The 24,025-nt window shown below is 40.5% G+C and overlaps 1 protein-coding gene across 2 annotated transcripts in view; it reads right to left on the bottom strand.

Annotated features, from left to right (window-relative positions):
• LOC126354777 (aprataxin) overlaps positions 1 to 23,649 on the bottom strand; it is an 86,659-nt gene extending 63,010 nt beyond the window's left edge. For both annotated transcript variants that reach the window (XM_050004675.1, XM_050004674.1), the window contains exon 1: positions 23,394 to 23,649. In XM_050004675.1, the coding sequence (XP_049860632.1) occupies positions 23,394 to 23,594 (201 nt within the window). In that variant the 5' untranslated portion in view covers positions 23,595 to 23,649. The remainder of the gene's footprint in view (positions 1 to 23,393) is intronic.
• Between the last annotated feature and the right edge of the window lie 376 nt (positions 23,650 to 24,025).

Consider the following 24,025-nt stretch of genomic DNA (forward strand, 5'->3'; position numbering starts at 1 on the left):
ATTCACCTGCTTGCTCTTCATTTGCAGACCTGTCAAAGCTGATGAACACAGTTTGGCGACCTACCTTCACTCGCATTCTACCCTCCACCCTTTTGCATAATTTACCCCTCAACCCCTAATGCCTGAATAAATTTCTAACTTAAAGAAAAAAATCAAGACTCATAGTTCATTAGAGGTACCCAAAACACTCAGGAGAATGCAGCACTTGTCAGAGTGTTGGCAGCTTCGTGAAGAATCAGTACCTATTGACATTTGTATTCAAAAACAGTTAATCTTCCAATTATTAGCACAGCACTGGTATGACGTGAATTTGTGGCACTTGGCATTAAGGGGTTAATAAGGTTCTACTGCACTTTTACATAGTACACACATTTGATATTTGATCTTAATCCATTTCATTTAACAATAAACATTAATTTCAAGTCATTAAAACATTATTTTTAATAATCTGTGATTTTTCAATGCCACAACTCTAGTTATAGAGAAAAAAAAATTAATGTGACCTTTTTATATGAAATTAATCTAGTTTAATTTTATCCTGGGAAATATTTTCACTAGAAGCTGCAGTTTTCGAGTTATTCAAGAAAACCATAAAAAACTAGCCTTTGAAGACCCCCTACCCTGCACCACTGCACACCTCAACACACAGCCAGCAGGGATTTTTAGTATGTTATTCATGGCATTATTTTCTACCACTGTACAAAAATTTGTGATCTTTTCTGGTTTTCACTGACCTGCCTATTCTATTGTTCTCAGCTATACCTCTTCGTTAGTGAAGTGGATGGCCCGAAAAATGCTTGTTTTTATATAGTTACATTATATGCAAAATGGCAATTTCTGGGTTCCTCATCAATCACTGCACTTTACAATGATTTGTACTTTTTACAAGAACTAAAACTGAACAAAAAAGTAAATGCAATAGTTTCTTCACACGCTCTAAAGAAGTTTTGTCAGCACTTGTGGTATTTAAATGAAGAGATATTTTTGTGTGTTATCACTGTTTGATGACCTAATTAACAATGACACAAACACATATAGTACAATGTTCTTCCTGTTGAAGTTACAAAACTTTTTGGGCATAATATAATTTTATAAATTTCAATTTAGCGCTTTCACATACACTATTAAGAATGTTTCAAAATATTACCAAACAGATTATGCTGAGAATCTCTGTATTACTACATGTAAAGAAATTGATGAGTTCATCTCAGTCAAGAATTTGGACGTGTTGAAGTCAACCATAGACTTAGATTTCTTAAATAAAATTGCTATTTCTTGAGATTCAAACAATTGCTACCTTAGTGCCAAAGAGACTTTGAAAAATCTTAAGATGAGAAATGATACAACAGAGACAGGGGTGAAGGCAATGCAAAATTTCAGTGGATTATTAATGGCTGACAAAAGAACGAAGAGAATTCATTTTTTAATGTGAACACGGTTTCTGGAGACAATACTCGAATTGAAGAGAAAAAAAAAAAGACACAAAAAAGTTGTGCTACACTATTATTGATGTATGCTACATTCTGTGTGTTCTGTCACATATTTATATTTAAATTTTTCCCATGTAATTATGTTTACACATATCTGCAAAATACATATAGACCGATTTCAGTAGCATAGGCCAATAGAAGAATACACACACTTATTTCAGTATTGACATCTTACTTAGCTATTTAAGCCATGGGTTGATATTAATTAATTGCTATGAAATGTGGCATTTTATCAAAGTGTGGCAAAAATTTTAAAAAATATGGAGTTGTGTGCACAAATCACTTGACCTTTTCATGTAACTCCCATATAAGGACCACCCTATCTGTGCTGCGACCAACAAATTTTTGCATGTTTTCACACAGTTTAGGAAAATATTAGTGTCAGTTATCAGTCTGTTCTGTCAGCATTATACTATTATAAGGACATTTGATATTCCTTCATGACTGCTTGTAGAAGTATGCAATAAGAATAATGTTTGCACTTGATAACTGTACACCTTGCAGACGTCTGTTCAAGGACCTACAGATTCTTACATTTAGGTATCAATAAATCATATATTTCTTATTTGTATTCTTCGTTAATAAGAGGGGCGAATTTAGGATAACTGTACAATTCACACCCACAGTAGCACACGCAAAAATAATATCCTGATAGAGTATGAACCCCTAATCTGGGAATCAGAAAGGAATTTTACATTCTGGTACAAACAAAGTCTATACAGAGTTACTAACATACCAAATAAGAAATTGAAAATCCACAGATATTCAAAATCCAAGTAAAATAATCTCTCATTACCCACTCCTACAGTTTAACAGAAAATTTGAACTCCAGGCTGTTTAAGTCACAAAGATCATACTTCAGCAGCATATAGTCAGCTGATTGTGGTGTATGTGATGCTACATAAACATATTTTTGACGTATTGGATACAAACAGCAGCTGAGTAGTTTAAGTGAATCAGTGGCTTTCCCCAAAGTGACTGTTTTTCTTCTAATCTACATACACTGTTCATAATTGTCAGATGAGCACTAGTCATTATTTGTGATTAGCATGAAACTTCCTAGCAGACTAAAACTATGTGCCAGAGTGCAATTCAAATTTGCTTCTCTTAATTATGATACACTTAATCAAGATAATTGTTTGATAAATTTGTGTACTGCCTTTCATCAATTTGCACGATGTACAGTGGTATCAACACATGTATGGATTAGGTGTATTTTAATCTTATAGTTTCATTAAAAACTTGGAAATGCCAACATATTTGTGCATAAATCAGTGCAGATTTAGAAAGCATTGCTCATGCGAAACTCAGCTTGGCCTTTTCTCACACGATACCCTGCATGGCATGGTTGAAGGGTAACAGGCAGCTTCTGTATTCCTAGATTTCCGAACAGCATTCGACACAGTGGCCCACTGCAGACTGTTAAAGAATCATTGGGATTAGGTTCCTAAATATGTGAGGATCTTAAATACACATTAATTAATAGAACTCTGTATGCAGTCCTTGACAGTGAGTGTTCATCAGAGACGAGGATATCATCATGAGTGTCCCGGAAGTATGAAAGGACTGCTTTTATCTTCTATGTAAATAAATGGTCTGATTGACATGGGGTTAGCAGTAATCTGGAGCTATTTGCTGATGAGGCTGTGGTGTACGGAAAGATATCATTATCAGGCGACTGTAGGAGAATACAAGATGACTTTGACGAAATTTCTAGTTGGTGTGATGAATGACAGCTATATCCAAATGCAGAAAACTATAAATTAATGAAAATGAGTAGGAAAAACAATCCTGTAATGCTCAAATATAGTACTCATAATATGCTGCTTGACACATTCACGTTTATTAAATATCTAGATGTAACATTACAAAGATAAATGAAATGGAACTAGCCTGTAAGGACTGTCATAGGGAATATGAATGAATGACTTTGGTTTACTGGAGAATTTTAGGAAAGTGTGGGTAATCTGTAAAGATGATGATGTACAGAATGCACTAAAAGACTACAACAGTGACATGGAGCTGTCACAGTGTCGGAGATTGATTCCTACTTCCAGCCCCCACCACTGCTCATGCCACAGCCTACAAGCTGTGTCCAGAAGACACTCAGAACAGGCCCCACATCCAGATATCATGTCACGTCATCTAGTGGAACCCCGTGACCTCCAATCTGCTACAACTGTGCACCTGCCATGCAAAGACTCATTCTTTTGTGTATTCACTTGACTGAATGTTCCTTTACAGGCTACTATCAGTTGATGACTTGCTTTTGTCTCTGACTATGTATGGGATTTAACATTGGCTAGCTATCTTCTGTTTGTGTGACATCAATCTTCTGCATTATTGTGTTTACTGTGTGTTTATACTGGGCCAGTTTATTAAGTCAAATAAATTGTATTCTTAACTTCACACCTACACAAGACACTATAGTGTGACCCATTCCTGGCTACTTCTCAAGTGTTTAGGATCCCTATCATGTCAGATAACGAGGAGGAGACAGAGGCCAACTGCCAGATTTGCGACAGTTCTATCAACACACAATTATTATGGAGGTGCTTTGGAAACTCAAATGGGAATCCCTGTAGGAAAGGCAATATTCTTTTTGAGGAACAATGCTGAGAAACTTTAGACAACCGGAATTTAAAGCTGACTGCAGGACAATTCTATTGCCACCAATGTAGATGAAAATAGGGACCGTATTATTTTATGGCGCAAAACTGCTACGGTCATTAGCGCCCGGTCCGTGACTTAGAAAAAGCTAAAAAAACGAAACTGGAAATCAGCAGCAATGGGAGCAAAACTCAAAAATTGGGGAAATCAAAAACAGAAGGGAAGCTTAAAAAACCATTATAGAAGGGGGGGGGGGGGGGGTTGTTTGTCCCCACAAAGAGCTTCAAATGACTGACGTCATCTCACTAGCACTGATGAACTCGAGAACACAATCGGCTGAGCGCATGCCATCTGCTAAAATGGAAGATATATTAGGCGACAGCTGTAGACGGGCACGTAACGGAGTAAAAAAGGGTCACTCAAGTAAAAGGTGTATCACCGTCCCCAGTTGAGAGCAGTGGGAACAGAGTGGGAGAGGATCACCACTTAAAAGATGTCAATGGCTAAAAAGACAGTGCCCTATCCGGAGTCTAGTTAAAATTACCTCCTCCCGACGACGAGTTCGGGAGGAAGAGGTCCAAGCGCAGGGAAGAGGTCCAAGCACAGGGAAGAGCTTTCACGTCCCACAATTTATTATTGGGAAGTGTCGACCTATGTGCATGCCATAAAAGAGCGACACGACGACATAAAACACTCCGTAGAGCGGTGAAGGGAATCATGCGAATAGCTGGCCGAAGAAGAGAGACTGCAGCCTTGGCCACTATATCGGCCCCACCTCATTTCCACAGATGCCAATATGTCCTGAGATCCAAAGGAACGCCACAGAGACGGCCCCCCAAGTGGAGCAGATGGAGGCAGTCCTGAATCCGGTGGACCAGAGAGAGCTTGGAGACTGAGGAGAAAGCTGAGAGAGTCTGAGCAGATAACATACTGTATCCGCTGATGGCGACGGATGTATTGGACAGCCTGGAGAACAGCGTAAAGCTCCGCAGTATAAACCGAACACTGGTCGGGAAGCCGAAATCGATTTGGGGTGTCATGTGGCATCCTTCATTTGTGCGCAGAGAGCAGCAAATGCCCGACGATAAACAAGAGAAGGGGTACCATCCTTGGGAAACTGACAAAGGTCACAGAGCAGGCAGGTCCGGGGCTGGAGCCAAGGCGGTGCTGTACCAACAGAAAGTTGACAGGGCCTAGATGTAAGGAAGGCAGAAGAAACTCCGTATGACGCCAAAAATTAACACAAACGGTCTTAGTGGGAGAAAAGCGGAAGCCGGTTTCGATGCTCCAAGAATGGAGGCGATCGAGACATCCTTGAAGACGTCGTTCAAGAAGACTGGTCCATTGAGAGCTGTAGTAGATTGCAAAATCGTCCTCAGAGAGGGAGCCCAAGACATCAGGAAGGAGACAATATATAATTGCATTTATGGCAATGGCAAACAGTACAACACTTAGCACGGAGCTCTGGGGTACCCCATTTTCTTGGGAGAAAGTACGGGAGAGAGTAGTGTTCGCCCGCACTTTAAATGTGTCACCCGCACTTTAAATGTGCGCGCTGTCATAAATTCACGAAGAAAAAGGGGCAGCCGACCTCGAAAGCCCAAAGAGAACAGTGTGCGGAGGATGCCTGTCCTCCAACAGGTATCGTATGCTCTCTCCAGATCAAACAATACTGCCACTGTTTTGCGTTTCTGGAGAAAATTGTTCATGATATAAGTGGAGAGAGCAACAAGATGGTCAACTGCAGAACGATGCTGTCGGAAACAGGTGTTAAAAGACTGCAGGACTCCAGCCACCAGGCTAAAGGGCAATTCGCCATACTCTCCGAAACCTTACATACACTACTCGTGAGAGAAATGGGGCGATAGCTAGAGGGGAGATGTTTGTCCTTTCCAGGTTTCAGAACAGGAACGATGATAGCTTCCCGCCATCGTCTGGGAAAAGTACTGTCGGTCCAAATTCAATAATAAGGGCGAAGGAGGTAATGCAGACTATGGTAGGATAAATGCAGCAACATTTGGATGTGGATACCATCCGGTCCTGGGGCGGAGGAGCGAGAAGAAGAGAGTGCATGTTGGAGTTCCCGCATGGAGAAAACAGTATTATAGCTTCCGCGATTTTGAGAGGAGAAAGCAAGAGGTTGCACTTCCGCTGCACATTTCTTCGGGAGAAACGCTGGCAGGTAATTTGAAGAGCTCGAATTCTCAGTAAAGTGTTGACCCAATGAGTTAGCAATTGCGACGGTGTCCACTAATGTATCATGCACGACAGTGAGCCCAGAGACCAGGGAGAAACTAGGCGCACCAGATAACCATTGTATCCGACTCCAAACTTCCGAGGAGGGAGTGAAGGTGTTAAACGAGCTAGTAAAGAAGTCCCAGCTTGCCTTCTTGCTATCGCAGATGACGCGACGGCATCGCACACGAAACTGCTTATAGCGGATACAGTTGGCCAAAGTAGGATGGTGTCCGAAAACGCGAAGAGCACGTTGCCGTTCACATATTGTGCCATGGCATGCTTCGTTCCACCAAGGAACTGGGTGGTGCTGGGGCAATATGGAGGTGCGAGGTATTGAACGTTCTGCAGCTGTAAGAATAATGTCTTTAATATGAGTAACCTCATCTTTGACGCTAGGAAAGTGACGGTCATCGAATGTCGCTACAGACGAAAAAAGTGTCCAATCGGCTTGGGCAAACTTCCAGCATCTCGGGCGCATATATGGCAGTTGTGGCTTTAATCTAAGGACACATGGAAAGTGGTCACTCGGGTGTGTATCAGCAAGGGAACCATTCGAAGTGTCGAGCTACCGGAACAGTAATGACCGAAAGGTCCAAATGAGAGAAATTTGTCGTGGAGGCAGACAAGAATGTAGGGTCCCCAGTGTTGAGGCAAACAAGATCCGCTTGGTGGAAGACATCTATCAATAGTGAGCCATGCGGACAAGGATGTGGAGATCCCCAAAGTAGGTGGTGGGCATTGAAGTCCCCAACCAGCAAATAGAGGGGTGGAAGCTGACCAAGTTGATGAAGGAGATCAGCTCGTGCCATTGGTGTGGACGGTGGAATGTACACAGTACAAAGAGAGAAGGTGTATCTAGAAAGGGAAAGACGGACAGTGACAGCTTGGAAGGAAGTGTTTAAGGGGATTGGGTGATAATGGAGAGTATCATGGAGAAGAATCATGAGTCCTCCATGTGCTGGAGTGCGTTCAATAGAGGGGAGATCAAATCGGACTGACTGAAAATGTAGGAAAACAAAAGCGGTCGTGGGGACACAGCTTTGTTTCCTGAAGACAGAAGATGACCAGCGAGTAGGATCGTAAGAGGATCGACAATTCATCCCGATTGGTTCGAATGCCGCGAATATTCCAATGGATAATGGACATAGGGTGGACATAAAATGGAAGAATGTGACGAAGGTTGCCCTCAACTCAACGACTGCTCATCATAGCTTGCAACCGACAGCGTGGAATGGCATTCAGCCGAAGGCAGAAGATCCTGATCCATACGTTGTTCAGGAGCAGCTCCTGCCACCAGCGATCGGCCGGTTGATCGGCCGCCAGCAGTGCGCCTCAGCGACACAGAGGACGGCCGCCGAGGGCAGCTACTGCCGGGTGGTGCTGTAGAAGAGACACGCCGTGGCGGAGAATGAGAGGAACTGGGTTTCTTATTAGCCTTCTTGGAAACAAGGTGTTTAGGTGAAGGAGGAACTGATGGTTGTGAAGTTTGAGTACATAAAAAATCTTCATGAGTAGGCTCTTTTTTTGGAAGTCCGGGTGTCTGTCTTTTGGGCTCGAGATTTAGCAGAACCCGATGAAGGGTGAGCCATAGAGAGAGCAGGCGAAAGTGGGGAGGTTGAACGGGCGATCTTTGTGCTGGGCGATCTGACAACCGAGGCACTAAGGGTGAGATTACAAGTCTGCGTGGCCGCCTCCTTTGTTGGCCGAGGAGACGCAAGGACAGTGCTGTATTTACCTGTCTGAGGCACACTGGGCTTTCGACTGGCGAATAATTTTCGAGCAGCAAAGGTCGACACCTGTTCCTTCACTCTGATTTCCTAAATGAGCTTTTCGTCTTTAAAAATGGCGCAGTCTTTAGAGGAAGCAGTGTGGTCACCCATATAGTTGCTGCAACGAGGGGATGGAGGTGGACAAGCACCCTGATGGGCAACCTTGCCACACGTAACACATTTGGCCGGATTGGAACAGGACTGCCTTCTATGATTGAACCGCTGACACCGATAGCAATGCGTAGGGTTTGGGTTGTAAGGGTGAACTTAAATTATCTCAGCCTGCTTTTATGTTCGATGGGAGTTGAACTCTGTCAAATGTCAAGAAGACAGTACGGGTTGGAACGATGTTCATGTCAACCCTTTTCATGACTCGATGAACAGCCGTTACGCCCTGGTCCGACAGGTAGTGTTGAATTTCCTCGTCTGACAATCAGTCGAGGGAGCTTGTATGAACGACCCCACTTGAGGTATTTAAAGTGCGGTGCGCTTCCACCCGGACAGAAAAGGTGTGTAGCACTGAAGTACGCAGCAATTTTTGTCCCTGGAGGGCAATGACTGTTTCTAACAACAAGGTACCATTTCGTAATCTGGAACAAGACTTTTCAGTACCTGCAATTGCGTCGACACCTTTTTGAATAATGAAAGGGTTGACCGTGGAGAAGTTGTGACCTTTGTCACAACAACAAGGAACTGTGGCAATGATGGAACAACTGTCTGTGGCTGAGACTCATTGAATTTACGCTTGTGAGCAGACATAGTATATGATGAGGAAACCATTGCGGAAGTACCCCCATGATTACCGGCGTCTCCGATGGCGCGCTCCTTCGTTGTTGGGGCCTCGCGCCTTAGGTGATTGTTCACACCTCAGGTCACACCTCCCGATAAACGGACGGAGGGACCAATCAGTACTTTTGGAAGGTATCAGCTCGGGTAATCACCCCTCCCTGGGCCTGGCCATTACCAGAGGGTACGTACGTGTCCTATCTGTCTACCTGGGGCGGGGAATTACGTGTTACCCCGTCACCGTCACTGGCTACGCATGGGAATGTGTGGGTCGGCCTTCAGACACACACAGGGAGGAAAAAGGGAGGAACAGAGAAAGAGAAAGGGAGGAACAGAGAAAGGGAAAGGAAAGAAGAGAGGTCTCAAACGCCGCAGCGGAGAAAAGGGTAAAGAGAAGAGCTAAGGAAAAGAGAAGGACAAAGACTTGCCAGCAGAGAAAGCGAAGAAGAGAGACTGTTTTACATTTTCGAGTGTTCGTCTCTGAACGTAGGCACAAAACACATTCCCAGAGGGGGAGAAAGGGAAGGAAAGAGGCGGAGGTGGGGGGAGGGGGAAAGGATGCGGGAAAGGAAGGTATGCAGCCCGGAAAGGAAGGAGGGCCACATTAGCTCAGGGTCCCATGCTCACTACGCACGTATCTACAAAAGATTTGTGGATCCCCTGGGGGAAGGGACCGTACATAGGCATATAGACCATCGTTTTCTCTCATTCCATTTGCGATAGAACATCAAAGGAAAGGGGGGTGGGGGGTGACTGCACCTCCCTTATGTAGGCAGTGTATTCTGCCAGTATTGACTTGCACATGTGAAATGTGGGCGAACATTAGATGCGAAGACAGTCAAAAATTGAAGGGTGCCGAATAACCAAAATAAGGGTGCTTGCTGCACATAACAAGAATGTACAGAATAACAACAACATATAATATAAAGAATAGGAGGTGAGAACATAAAATGGGCAGACACCGATACAAAATAATGGGAGATGGACAAAGGATATTCCGTTCTGGATTCCTCATGATAACAAGGGTCAGAAAGAAGCAAGCAGGGCAAATGTGGATGCAAAAAACTTGTAAAATGTGGATAAAAATGGAGAAGGTTCTAATGTACAGAAAAACTGTATTGAATTGCCTTCTGTGTACTGTACCATGCTAAGTGAATTAAATATGAATTTTGAGTACAGATTTGTCTTCTGTGGTGGATTTTTAATGCACACAACAAACCACTAGCAAAGAATTTAGATGTTATAACACTTCTAGGGGTTACAGTTCTAATTTGTGTACACATAGGATTTAGTTCAACCAATTTTGATGTACTTGTAGGTTTCATTTGCTAAGACTGTTACAATTGATACATATATTAGATGCCGCAGTGAAAACATTATACCAGTACCAATGGCAAGATGATTTTTATCTTCTTATTTTCCACATTGTTACAGGTGATGCACAAAAACAAATGATAAAAACATTACATTAGTATGAAGAATCTTTAATGAAGCACATATAAATGTTGCATTCAGTATGGCATTTGGGTGCCTTGCATATTAATGGAATCAGATGCACACAACAGTATGCTGTACAGACCTCTAATGGTATCTTGTGATAAATTATCTTATGTCATCCTTTATAGAAAACAAAAAACATGGGATCTTATGACTAGATTATCAGTGACTCATGGTTGGAGCCCGTCAGCTAATATCTAGGTGTAACTTAGTAGTGGTTAGTTGTGGGTAAAGCAGATGGTAGAACTCACTTTATTAGCAGAATACTGGCAAAACACAATCATTCCACAAAGGAGATTGCATACAAACTGATGTGGCTTCTGCAGCTACATTTACATCTATACTCTGCAAACCACCATGAAGTGCATGGTAGAGGGTACATCCCACTGTACCAGTTATGGTTTCTTCCTGTTCCATCCACGTATGGAGAGTGGGAAGAATGTTTGAATGTGTGTGTGCGAGCAGTAATTATTATAATCTTTTCTTCATGATCACTATGTGAGTAATATGTAGGGCGTTGCAGTATATTCATGGCATCACCATTTAAAGCCAGTTCTTGAAACTTTGTTAATAGACTTTAAAGTTTACATCTATCTTCAAGAGTCTGCCAGTTTAGTTCCTTCAGTATATCTGTGACACTCTCCCAAAGACTTAAACAAACCTGTAGCGATTTGTGCTGCCCCTCTTCTGTAGACTGATTGCATTTCTCCAGTATTCTACCAATAAACTGAAGTCTACCACCTGTTTTACCCAGTATTTGAGTGACTTTGCCAATTAAAACAGTAGCTCACTGACAGTATAACATTTAAAGCAAGATGCCAATCTCTGCACAATGTTGAAACCTTATCAAGATCATACTGAATACTTATGCAGTTTCTTTCATATAGAGCTTCATCATACATAACTGTATCAACTGCCAAAATCCTGATTTTACTATTAATATTGTCTGCATGGTCATTAATATACAACATGAACAGCAAGGGTCAGTTCCAATACACTTCTGCATAGCACACCCAAAGTTACCTCTACATCGGTGATTTCAGCCGTACAACAACCGAGTTAGAAAACTGCTACGGAAGCAAAGGGAACTTCACAGCAAACATACACGTAGCCAAAGCCTTGCAGACAAACAAAAATTACACGAAGTGAAACGGGGTGTGAGGAGTGCTATGAGCGAGAGGTGTTCAACGAATTCGAAAGTAAAGTTCTATGTACTGACTTGCTCCCCTTCTTGCAGTGGTGCACCGTAGGTCTCTAGAAGAGCGTAGCGTTCCAAAAGATTGGAAAAGGGCACAGGTCATCCCCATTTTCAAGAAGGGATGTCTAACAGATGTGCAGAACTATAGACCTATATCTCTAACGTCGATCAGTTGTAGAATTTTGGAACACGTATTATGTTCGATTATAATGACTTTTCTGGAGACTAAAAAATCTACTCAGTAGGAATCAGCATGGGTTTCAAAAAGGGCGATCATATGAAACCCAGCTTGCGCTATTCATCCACGAGACTCAGAGGGCCATAGACACGGGTTCCCAGGTAGATGTCATGTTTCTTGACTTCTGCAAGGCATTTGATACAGTTCCCACAGTAATTTAAAGAACAAAGTAAGAGCATATGGACTATCACACCAATTGTGTGATTCGATAGAAGGGTTCCTAGATACAGAACACAGCATGTCATTCTCAATGGAGATAAGTCTTCCGAAGAAAGAGTGATTTTAGGTGTGCCGCAGTGGAGTGCCGTATGATCGTTGCTTTTCACAATATATATAAATGACCTTGTGGATATCATCAGAAGTTCACTGAGGCTTTTTGTGGATGATGCTGTAGTATTTTGAGAGGTTGTAACAATGGAAAATTGTACTGAAATGCAGGAAGATCTGCAACAAATTGATGCATGGTGCAGGGAATGGCAATTGAATCTCAATGTAGACAAGTGTAATGTGCTGCGAATACAAAGAAATGAAGATCCTTTATCATTTAGCTACAATATAGCAGGTCAGCAACTGGAAGCAGTTAATTCCATAAATTATCTGGGAGTAGGCATTAGGAGTGATTTAAAATGAAATGACCATATAAAATTAATCGTCGGTAAAGCAGATGCCAGACTGAGATTCATAGGAAGAATCCTAAGGAAATACAGTCCGAAAACAAAGGAAGTAGGTTACAGTACACTTGGTCGCCCACTGCTTGAATACTGCTCAGCAGTGTGGGACCTGTACCAGATAGGGTTGATAGAAGAGAGAGAGAAGATCCAACAGAGAGCAAGGCGTTTTGTTACAGGATCATTTAGTAATTGCGAAAGCGTTACGGAGATGATAGATAAACTCCAGTGGAAGACTGCAAAAGAGACGCTCAGTAACTCGGTACGGGCTTTTGTTGAAGTTTCGAGAACATATCTTCACCGAGGAGTCAAGCAGTATGTTGCTTCCTACTACGTATAATTCATGAGGATGAAACCAGAGAGGTTAGAGGCTACACAGTGGCATACTGACAATCTTTCTTTCCATGAACAATAAGAGATTGGAATAGAAGGGAGAACTGATAGAAGTACCCTCTGCCACACACCGTCAGGTGGCTTGCGGAGTATGGATGTAGATGTACATCCGACAATTACTCCATTCACAATAATACGCTGTGTCCTTCCTGCCAAAAAGTCCTCAATCCAGTCACAAATTTCATGTGATACTACAGTTGCCAGCTGTATGGTTTTAGCCAGAACAATATGAAATTCCCCTGTTTTGTTCCAGGTACAGAGCACATCTTTAACTGTGTGCCAAAAGTTCCTGTTTTGAACATGAGGTTTAATGACATATTTGTTAATCTTCCAGTACCAAATTTTACTATGCAGAGTTCGTACATGTGACATCAGAAGCAGAACTGCAGTGTGTGCAGGCTATTAACAAAGAGATCAAGGGGACCTGCCTAGTTCTGGCTCGGCAGAAGTCAGTCGACTTCTGTCTGCTCATGTTTTGTGTTGGTCACTGCCAACCTCAGCGATCCAACACAGAACCTTGCATTATAACCATTGTGAAGTGATTGTTGTAGTTGTTCTTTTTATTGACAAAATGTAAGTTTTATTACTGGGTCTTTTCAATTTCAAATTGTCTGTGATACAGAATTAGGAGCAAAAAAGCACCATCATTTAATGTGAAACTTTCAATTTCGATTGAAGCCTTGCTTTGGCATAAGTTGATATCGGTACGTAAGTGTGAGCGTAGTACTAGCACTGTGTGACAGGTGTGTGGCTTGTTCTCACTCTGTCTAATCTAATCTAATCTCCTAACACTGCACCACCACAGAAATTTTCTTCTTTTGTGAACAAGTTGTACTTTGACCCCATGCAACAAGGCACATTGTTTTGTTCATTTCGGGAGCTGGTTCAACACTTTATTGTATGCCATCATACATTTCACGTTTTGGAACTTATTTCTTTGTGGAAGTAGTGTGTTGAAAATGGATGGGATGGCAAAAATCCCACAAAATGAAAATACAATATTCAAACCAGCATACACCAGAACAGAAGACCGCAAGTGTATTGTTCAGGAAAAAGATTTCCAGTATTGCGGGCAAAAATCAGGCTATACCTACATCTACATGACTACTCTGCAATTCACATTTAAGTGCTTGGCAGAGGGTTCATCGAACCACAATCATACTATCTCTCTACTATTCCAATCCCGAACAGCGAGCGGGAAAAACGAACACCTAAACCTTTCTGTTCGAGCTCTGATTTCTCTTATTTTATTTTGATGATCATTCCTATCTATGTAGGTTGGGCTCAACAAAATATTTTCGCATTCGGAAGAGAAAGTTGGTGACTGAAATTTCGTAAAAAGGTCTCGCCGCGACGAAAAACATCTATGCTGTAATGACTTCCATCCCAACTCGTGTATCATATCTGCCACACTCTCTCCCCTATAACGCGATAATACAAAATGAGCTGCCCTTCTTTGCACCCTCTCGATGTCCTCCGTCAATCCCACCTGGTAAGGATCCCACACCGCGCAGCAATATTCTAACAGCGGACGAACGAGTGTAGTGTAAGCTGTCTCTTTAGTGGACTTGTTGCATCTTCTAAGTGTCCTGCCAATGAAACGCAACCTTTGGCTCGCCTTCCCGACAATATTATCTGTGTGGTCCTTCCAACTGAAGTTATTCGTAATTTTAACACCCAGGTACTTAGTTGAATTGATAGCCTTGAGAATTGTACTATTTATCGAGTAATCGAATTCCAACGGATTTCTTTTGGAACTCATGTGGATCATCTCACACTTTTCGTTATTTAGCGTCAACTGCCACCTGACACACCATACAGCAATCTTTTCTAAATCGCTTTGCAGCTGATACTGGTCTTCGGATGACCTTACTAGACGGTAAATTACAGCATCATCTGCGAACAGTCTAAGAGAACTGCTCAGATTGTCACCCAGGTCATTTATATAGATCAGGAACAGTAGAGGTCCCAGGACGCTTCCCTTGTGTGTTGGAAAAGCTGGAGAGAGATTTTCGATTTCACATGGCAGCATACCCGATGTTGGGCATCATCTTAACAATGTCAACCGCAAACACAGACGCTTGACATCGGTAGAAACCTCACTGATGAAAACTCTCTAGTACAAGGTGAACTCTGTTGAAGTAGGTGCATGCTAATTTCAATATTTCTTATTTTTAAGATGATGATGATGATGATTATAATAATAATAGAGCTGTTTAGGCATTTATGAAAAGGTACTATTATTAGTGCTTCTTTCTTTGTTTTCAGATAACAACATCTGACCTTACATTCGCATTTCACACAGTTAATCATCGTCTTAGCTATGGCAGCACTGACTATGTAAAAATATATTCTGTCATTCCCGGATTTGACAATTGCAAATAAAATCACTGTGGTAGAACAAAATGTGAGGCATTAATTACTGTTTTGGAACCGAATAGCATTAATAATTTTAATCAGAAGTTGAAGGATAGCAAGTTTTTTGGTGTGGCGTTTGACACTTCCAACAAAGCTAATCAAAAGTGTTATTATATTTGTGTAAGATACTTTGATGTGCAAGCAGGTGTGTCCCACAAAATTCTAATTTCTATGAGGGTCTGGTGAATCTGCATTTGCAGTGTCTGAGGAGATCTTGAAAAGGATTCCAAAACACAAGTTGAATTTGTACCAGATTTCAAGTTTTACTGCACACTATACAAATGCAAACTATGGGATGAAAAACTCTGTCTATGTTCACTTAAAAAGGAAAAATCGTGGTATAATGGAATCAAACTGCTACGCACATATAGTGCATGTTGTTGTTGTTGTTGTGGTCTTCAGTCCGGAGACTGGTTTGATGCAGCTCTCCATGATACTCTATCCTGTGCAAGCTTCATCATCTCCCAGTACCTACTGCAACCTACATCCTTCTGAATCTGTTTAGTGTACTCATTCCTTGGTCTCCCTCTATGATTTTTACCCTCCACCCTGCCCTCCAATACTAAACTGGCGATCCCCTGATGCCTCAGAACATGTCCTACCACCCAATCCCTTCTTCTAGTCAAGGTGTGCCACAAATTTCTCTTCTCCCTAATTCTGTTCAGTACTTCATGAGTTATGTGATCTATCCATCTACTCTTCAGCATTCTTCTGTGGCACCATATTTCGAAAGCTTCTATTCTCCTCTTGTCCAAACTATTTATCACTGACATTTCACTTCCATACATGACTACACTCCATACGACTTCCTGACACTTAAATCTATACTCGATGTTAACAAATTTCTCTTCTTTACAAACGCTTCCCTTGCCATTGCAGCCTACATTTTATATCCTCTCTACTTTGACCATCACAAGTTATTTTGCTCCCCAAATAGCAAAACTCATTTACTACTATTAGCGTCTCATTTCCTAATCTAATATCCTCAGCATCACCCGATTTAATTCGATTACGTTCCATTATCCTCATTTTGCTTTTGTTGATGTTCATATTATATCCTCCTCATATAGTCCATAATTGCTGTAAATCTGATATGAACACTATGTCAATAGATATCAAAATGTTAGTAATTCGGACGTCCACTTTTTCTCAAATTCAGCTAAAAGGGTACCTCAGTTGAAAGATTTCTTTCAATTTGTTGATACAGAACACAATGCTTTGTTGAGACATGCACCTACATGTTGTTTAAGCATAAAGCCTGCCATAGAAAAGTTGCTGAAAAATCTACCTACAATTATATCATACTTTTCTAGTGCAGATGATTGCCCCAGCTCCAGGAAAAACAATTTGATAGGTGGGTTTAGTTCAGGAAAACAGCTTACTTTAATGGAATTGTACCTACAGTTTTCCTTGTACTTGACTGACAGTTTTTCAAAGGGTGTACTCAACTTTGAAAAAATGAGCTAACAATTTTTGAAGTATATCATGTGATTGGAGAAAATAAAAATGGAGTTCAAACATAGGATAAACAATCTGTTTATTGGCTATAAGGTGCAACAGTTGCTAAATAAATTGGAATATCTGATCCCAGGTGAAAAACAAATCAACTGGAAGAATGCAGACATCCACATAAAGTTTCATTTTGACGAAAGTAATGTCTTGTCCTTAATGGATTGCATATTACATGAAAAAAAAACTTAGTTTCAAAATATTTTGAAATTAGCTGAATCACTTTGTATTGTTGATTTCCTTCATGCATAATATATATCATAGGTCACTATGGCTTCTGATTTGTTTTGGGGGGAAGAGAATGAGCATTTAAAAGCAAAGTTAGCTACTATGACAAGACCGCAGAGATGGGTCTACATTATAAAAATCATTGGGACATCAAAATTGTGCAGTGTTTTAGTTTTAGTTACATTTGTTTTGAGTATATTTCCTTCAAATGCATTCAAGGAGAGTGTTTTCTCCACTATGAGCATTAAATGGAAGGATGATCGAAACAGATGTTCAGTTGATCCAATAAAAAATGAATTGTACACTTATTTCAATTATGATTAAAGTTGCGGTGTTTTTTATAAGACAGTATTGTCTAATGAAAAAATGTTGAGAATTGTGTGCTAACTGAAAAGCACTCCATCGTGTTGAGTGTATTATGAAAAAAATGTGCAATAAATATAATTATTTTAAAAAATGTCAGTGTCGATAATTGTATTCCTATTTTCCCTCACTGAAATCTGGCAACCCTACTTGATACCCCATATGATCATACTTTGACAACAAAGGTAGGTGTGGTTTTGAATAAAATGCTTTTTGCATATCAAAAAAATACAGCCTCTAGCTGACTGCCTTCATCCAAAGCTTTCAGTACGTCACGTGAGAAATATGTGAGTAGGTTTAACATGATTGATGGTCCAGACTGTACACCAATTAAGTTCCTTCCAGAATATGCTGACACAATAGCTCCACACTTAACAATCACATACAATCGTTTGTTCGACGGAAGATTCATACACAAAGACTGAAAAGTTGCGTAGGTCACACCAATATTCAAGAAAGGTATAGGAGTAATCCACTAAATTACAGGCCCGTGTCATTAACGTCGATATGCAGCAGGATTTTTGAACATACATTGCGTTTGAACATTATGAATTACCTTGAAGGAAATGGTAATGACACACAGTCAACATGGGTTTAGATAATATCGTTCTTGTGAAACACAACTAGCTCTTTACTCACATGAAGTGTTGAGTGCTATTGACAAGGGATTTAAAATTGATTCTGTATTTCTGGATATATGGAAGGCTTTTGACACTGTACCACACAAGCAGCCTGTAGTGAAATTACATGCTCATGGAATATAGTCTGTGATTTCCTGTCAGAGGTCACAGTTCGTAGTAATTGACACGAAATCCTCAAGTAAAACAAAAGGGATTTCTGGCGTTCCCCAAGGCATTGTTACAGGCCCTTTGCTGTTCACTATCTACATAAACGCTTTGGGAGACAATCTGAGCAGCAGCATTAAGTTGTTTGCAGATGACGCTGTCATTTATTGACTTGTAAAGTCATCATAAAATCAAAACAAATTGTAAAACAATTTAGAAAAGATTTCTGTATGGTATGAAAATTGGCAGTTGACCATAAATAATGAAAAATGTGAGGTCATCCACATGAGTGCTAAAAGGAATTCCTTAAACTTCAGTTACACAATAAATCAGTCAAATCTAAAGGCCCTACATTCAAGTAAATTCCCAGGAATTACAATTATGAACAACTTAAATTGGAAGGAACACACAGAAAATGTTGTGGGGAGGGCTAACAAAAGACTGCAGGACACTTAGAAAATGCAACAGATCTACTAAGGAGACTGCCAACACTAAACTTGTCTGTCCTCTTTTAGAATACTGATGCTTGGTGTGGGATCCTTGCCAGGTGGGATTGACGGAGTACATCAAAATTTTCAAAGAAAGGCAGCATGTTTTGTATTATCTCAAAATAGGGGAGAGAATGTCAGTGAAATGATACAGGATCTGGGATGGACATAATTAAAATGAAGGCATTTTTTGCTGCAGAGGAATTTTCTCACAAATTCCAATCACCAACTTTTCCCTCCGCATGCGAAAATATTTTGTTTATGCTGACCTACATAGGGAGAAAAGATCACTGAGATAAAATAAGGAAAATCAGAGCTCCTACAGAAATATATTGGTGTTTATTCTTTCGGCGTGCTATACGAGATTTGAATAATAGAGAATCATGAAGGTGGGATGTTTTCAAAATCCATGATTGCTGGCACTGAGGAGGCCATTCTGTTTAAGATGCCTCATTAAATGTTCACAATACCTCATTATGTTTGAGCTCAGAATGTGCTGTAAGAGTCTACAACAAATTGATGTCAAGGATATTAAGTGGTAGTTTTGTGAATCACTTCTACTACTGTTCTTGAAGACGCGTATAACCTGTACCTTTTTCCAAGAGCTGGGCACGGTTTTTTGTTGAAGTGATCTACGACAGATTATAGCTAAAAAAGGGGGAGGGCTAACTCAGTGGCAGATTCAGTATAGAATATGACAGGGGTACCATCAGGTCCTGGAGCCTTGTTTAGTTTTAACGAGTTCAGTTGCTTCTCAACACCACTGACATTAATACTTATTTCATTCATCTTTTCTGTGGTATGAGGATTAATTTGGGGCAATTCTCCTGGGTTTTCCTCTGTAAAAGAGCATTTAAAAACAGAGTTAATCATTTCAAGCTTTTGTTTCACTACACTCAATTTCAATTCCTGTTGCAATCACCAGGGACTGTACACTAACTTTAGCACAGAAAGGGGTGAATTATGCTGCCACAAAAGTCTTTGGTCATTTGCCAAATAGCATTAAAAGTCTGACAGATAGCTAAATTCCTTCTGCTCAACTGATAAATTTTTAGATATGAAGTAGTAAAAATAAAAAAAATAATTATATTGTGTAAAGAAAACTTACGTGAAACTTTCATGTTCCACATCATTACAAAACGTCGTATTCATGACTATGGAACAAGTATTAATGTAATGCGACTAACAATCTTTACATACTACCAGAATCTCTTTGAGTCCTGTGAAAGACCACTTAACAGTATTCTGCTATGGCAGCCATTGTAGGCATCATGCATTGCACTCTTGACAGCCAAAGGCACTTTATTCAGCTTCTCTCTATCTAAAGACATACATTTTGTTTTATGGCCATAATGCAGTAATCTCTGTTTCTTTAGAAGTTTCTTTACAGTTACTGTCTAACACGGAGATTCTCTCCGATTATGAACTGTTGTTCTGTGCACATATCTATCCAGTACATGGTCATTTCTTTTAAACTTGAGCCAGAGCTCCTCTACGTGTTCCTGATCTGTGCTGAAAGTTTCAAGTTCCTCAGTGACATATGACATTACTGATTTTTTATCTAGTTTACTGAACATATATATCTTTCTGCTTGTTTTGACTGTCCTTGCACTTTGGTAAAAACTGTAGCCACACTCACATCATGGTCACTGATGCCAGTTTTGATGTGCACATCCTCAAAGAGGTCAGATCTATTTGTTGCTATTAGATCCAATACACGTAGCCACAATCGCATCATGGTCACTGATAACAGTTTTGATGTGCACACCCTCAAAGAGGTCAGGTCTATTTGTTGCCATTAGATCCAGTACACTTCCTTCATGACTGGGATTCCTAACTATCACTTCTAGGCAGTTTTCAGGGATGGCATTTAGTACTCTTTCCCAGGAAGTCTCATCATGCCAACCACTAACAAAACTGTATTTTTTCCAATTAATTATTGGATGATTAAAGTCCCTACCAATTGATTACAGCATGATTGACTAAATTGCATACAAGTGAACTGAGGTTTTCTCTAAAGTTTTCGCTTACATCAGGAGACGAGTCTGGCGGGCAATACTGAGTCTTGCCTACACAATCTCACATGCAGCTTCAATTTTTACCTCGGTGGATTTGAGTTTCTTGTTTACTACGCCAAATATACCACCACCTTTTCCCATTTGCCTATCCTTTCGAATTACACTTACTTCCCCCAAAAATCTCACTGCTATCAATTTCAGGTTTCAACCAGCTTTCTGTACACAGTATAATGTGACCTTCACAGCTTTTCATGAGCCCGCGATTTCAGACATCTCACATCCACACAGTTCACACGTCTGCTTGTGGAGGCCACCTGTGTCAACTTCCTGGGGCATTCTGGTGAGCCTCCAAAGAACCATTATTATTTAAGCAAATAGTCCAGTCAGTGTGTCGGTGCTACACCCAACCTGTTCTGCATTGTATCTTACAAGTTGCTCTATGAAGTATTACGTTCCATAAATCGTGTTTGTTCTCGCTACAGCAAACTTGGCAATAAGGAAGTGTTACATTTTCTCCGTGTATAAGTGTCAGTGCCAAGTAACCCGACAAAAATCTCAATGGAAGAAATACTCCAATGCACCATTGCCCAACAATACCCAAGCTTTCACAGAACAGCAGCAGGCTCTCACCACCACTCTCAAGAAAGTGGCATCTGCTAGTTTGTGGAAGGTTACTCTCCCATCATTGCAACTGTTGCCCTTTACACCATATGCTGAATCGGCTGAAGATTGGGACTCCTAAGCCAACATTTCCAGGTTTTTCGCATGGGAGATTCAAATCTGTGTAAGGCTTTCTTTCTCTCCTGGCTTTCACCGTGTGTTTAGCATTTGTCGTGCCAACTGGACAGCATCTTTTGATGAAATGTGCAAACTTCTCTCAACGTATTACTGTCACTGTGCTCAATATAGCAAGCATAGTCCTTTGAAGTGTCACAGGCCACAGGCGATCAGATTGCTGCATAGAGGGAGGTATTGGAAGTTGCTCAGCCAACCTGTTAAAGGCACACTGCTAGTGTTCATGATAATGGGGAAGCCATCGCAGCAGTAACCTTCAGACTCAATGTCGCATGGAGCAGTGTCGGTTACAAGCACAGCACCAACAGGCCGCAGCACAACAGTGGCCTCACCTGTACTGCTTCATCCAACATGAGTGTGCAGGGTACCCTAAGCACTGGGCTGTTTGCAACAAGTGTCAAAAGAAAGGCCAAATTGCATCAGTGTGTAACTCATCCTCAAACATGGCAGACACAGTGGGACGTAGGCCTACCCTGTGCAAATCACTTCTCGGTGGTTTGCAGACTATAAGTGTAGACACATTTTGTTGTGTGAATGCTGAATAGTTCAATTCATACAGCCACTTACATTTTCATTTGGGTATAGGTATAGCATTGTCTACTGCAGTGATTTTGAAGCTCCCCTGCCCCCAAGAGTAACATTGATCCCAGAGCCAATTTCACCCTTTAACTTCCCTTTCTGGATAAACTTATATATCATATTGAATACAAAAGTATCAAAAAATACAATATAATTTGTTGATATGTTTTCACACACACTGTAGTTAATTTTCTTTTTTAAAGCAATCTCTAAATATTTGCTCATAAATTAAATTGAGGGAAACTTCTTCATTGGCCCAAAAGGAATTCTTAACAGTTTTCTGCAGTGTGTTTTAAGGACTGATAATTATATTCGCAGAAATGTGTATTTCAACAATACCTAGCTTATGAATATTTTACAAAACATTTAATTTTCAATGGGGATCATTGAGATCCCTTTACAGGGGTCTTCAGTAACAGAAATTGATATATGCAAGAGATATTTTACAAAATCATGAAATAAGGGTAAGTCTTATCTCGGGTGGCAGTAATACAGTAAACAGCACTTGTCGATAATTTTTGTAGGGAGGGTAACATAACACTGAAAACATTTAATACTATTCTAAAACTTGAGTGATAAAACCGTAAGCTCAAAAAATTTACATTAGTAAATAAGCATTAGGCAACATGGAGAAGTAACATGTGTTAGTGACAACCCTTTAAATCTTATCTGTGACAAACTGATCTGTAACATAGCCTGAGGTCTAGGTTGGACTGGAAAGTAACAAATTGGTTGTCATGTGGTGAAAAAGAGTGTGAAGGAGGTCAACATTCACTCCATATTTATCACTTAACATTAGGAATCATTCAAACTGCAGTGACAAACATTCAGGAAAGCTGCATTACACTGCTGTTTCGCAAACGATGTACCAATATCGAGTATCAACTTAAAAAAAATGCAAAAGGTGTGCCACTTCACACCTTCTAGCGAAAAATTGTTTGAAATTAGCAGAATTATTCTTCGTGTCTACCCAATATGACGATACCCAACATTAGGCAAATGTCTGCACAAACGTGCGCAGAGATTCAGAGGTTACGAAACAATTTTTCTCATTTGCATAAATAATTAGTAGATTTCGTAGTCTTTAACGTATGTATACAAGCTGGACTTTGAAGTGGGTGGAACATTCGTACATGTGGTATTTTGAATGAGTATGTATTACCATTGCCACTGAGATTTATACATTGTCAAAGCTTTCGACCCAGTTTCAGCATGTGTACAGACAGCAGTAGAAAACTAAAGCATATATTTCGCTACTTCTTACTACCTACTAGGCCCACTGAAAAGGAAACTCTTTAACTGAATACCGAGGGTACAACTCACTTTTGGATATTTATCTTTTATAACCACAACCTTGCTGTCTTCCTTCACAATTAATGTAGGGTCCTTCATAGCCGTCAAAAGGCCATTTGCCCAAAATCCAGGTGCTTTTTTCGACGGCAGTCCATCGTCACTTGCCGGTCGTTTGCTCATCTCAAATGCAGCACTCCAAACACCCGCCACATTCAGACCAACACGTCGCATTACATGAGTTTGTTTTGCTTGGACCTCAAAATCTTTGCAATTACGTATGGACCGTTGTGACATGATAGGTCGACGTCAGAGATCATCAGTGTTGGCAACATGCAGTGATTACTATTCGTATGGAGATCACTGGCAACAGGTCCAGCCATTTGACATCCGCTGCAGGGTGTTATGTTCCTTCAGAGGCCTCCATGTGCTACACTCTTCAGCAACATATTCTTGTATATTGTTCACGTAAATTTCCTAATGTCGTCCTCCCGCTTTATATTAGTTTTCTTCTTTATAATCGTTTTATTTCTCCAAATGAACGGGATGGGTAGCCGTTCTTCACCACTTCAGCTTTTTAAATTCAATTTAGAAAAAAAAATATAGAAAGTTTACAGATAAATTACAGATTATTTTATACAAGTGACCTTCAATGATTCACATAG

The sequence above is a fragment of the Schistocerca gregaria genome, chromosome 3, assembly GCF_023897955.1.
Source record: "Schistocerca gregaria isolate iqSchGreg1 chromosome 3, iqSchGreg1.2, whole genome shotgun sequence".
NCBI classification, from domain to species: domain Eukaryota; kingdom Metazoa; phylum Arthropoda; class Insecta; order Orthoptera; family Acrididae; genus Schistocerca; species Schistocerca gregaria.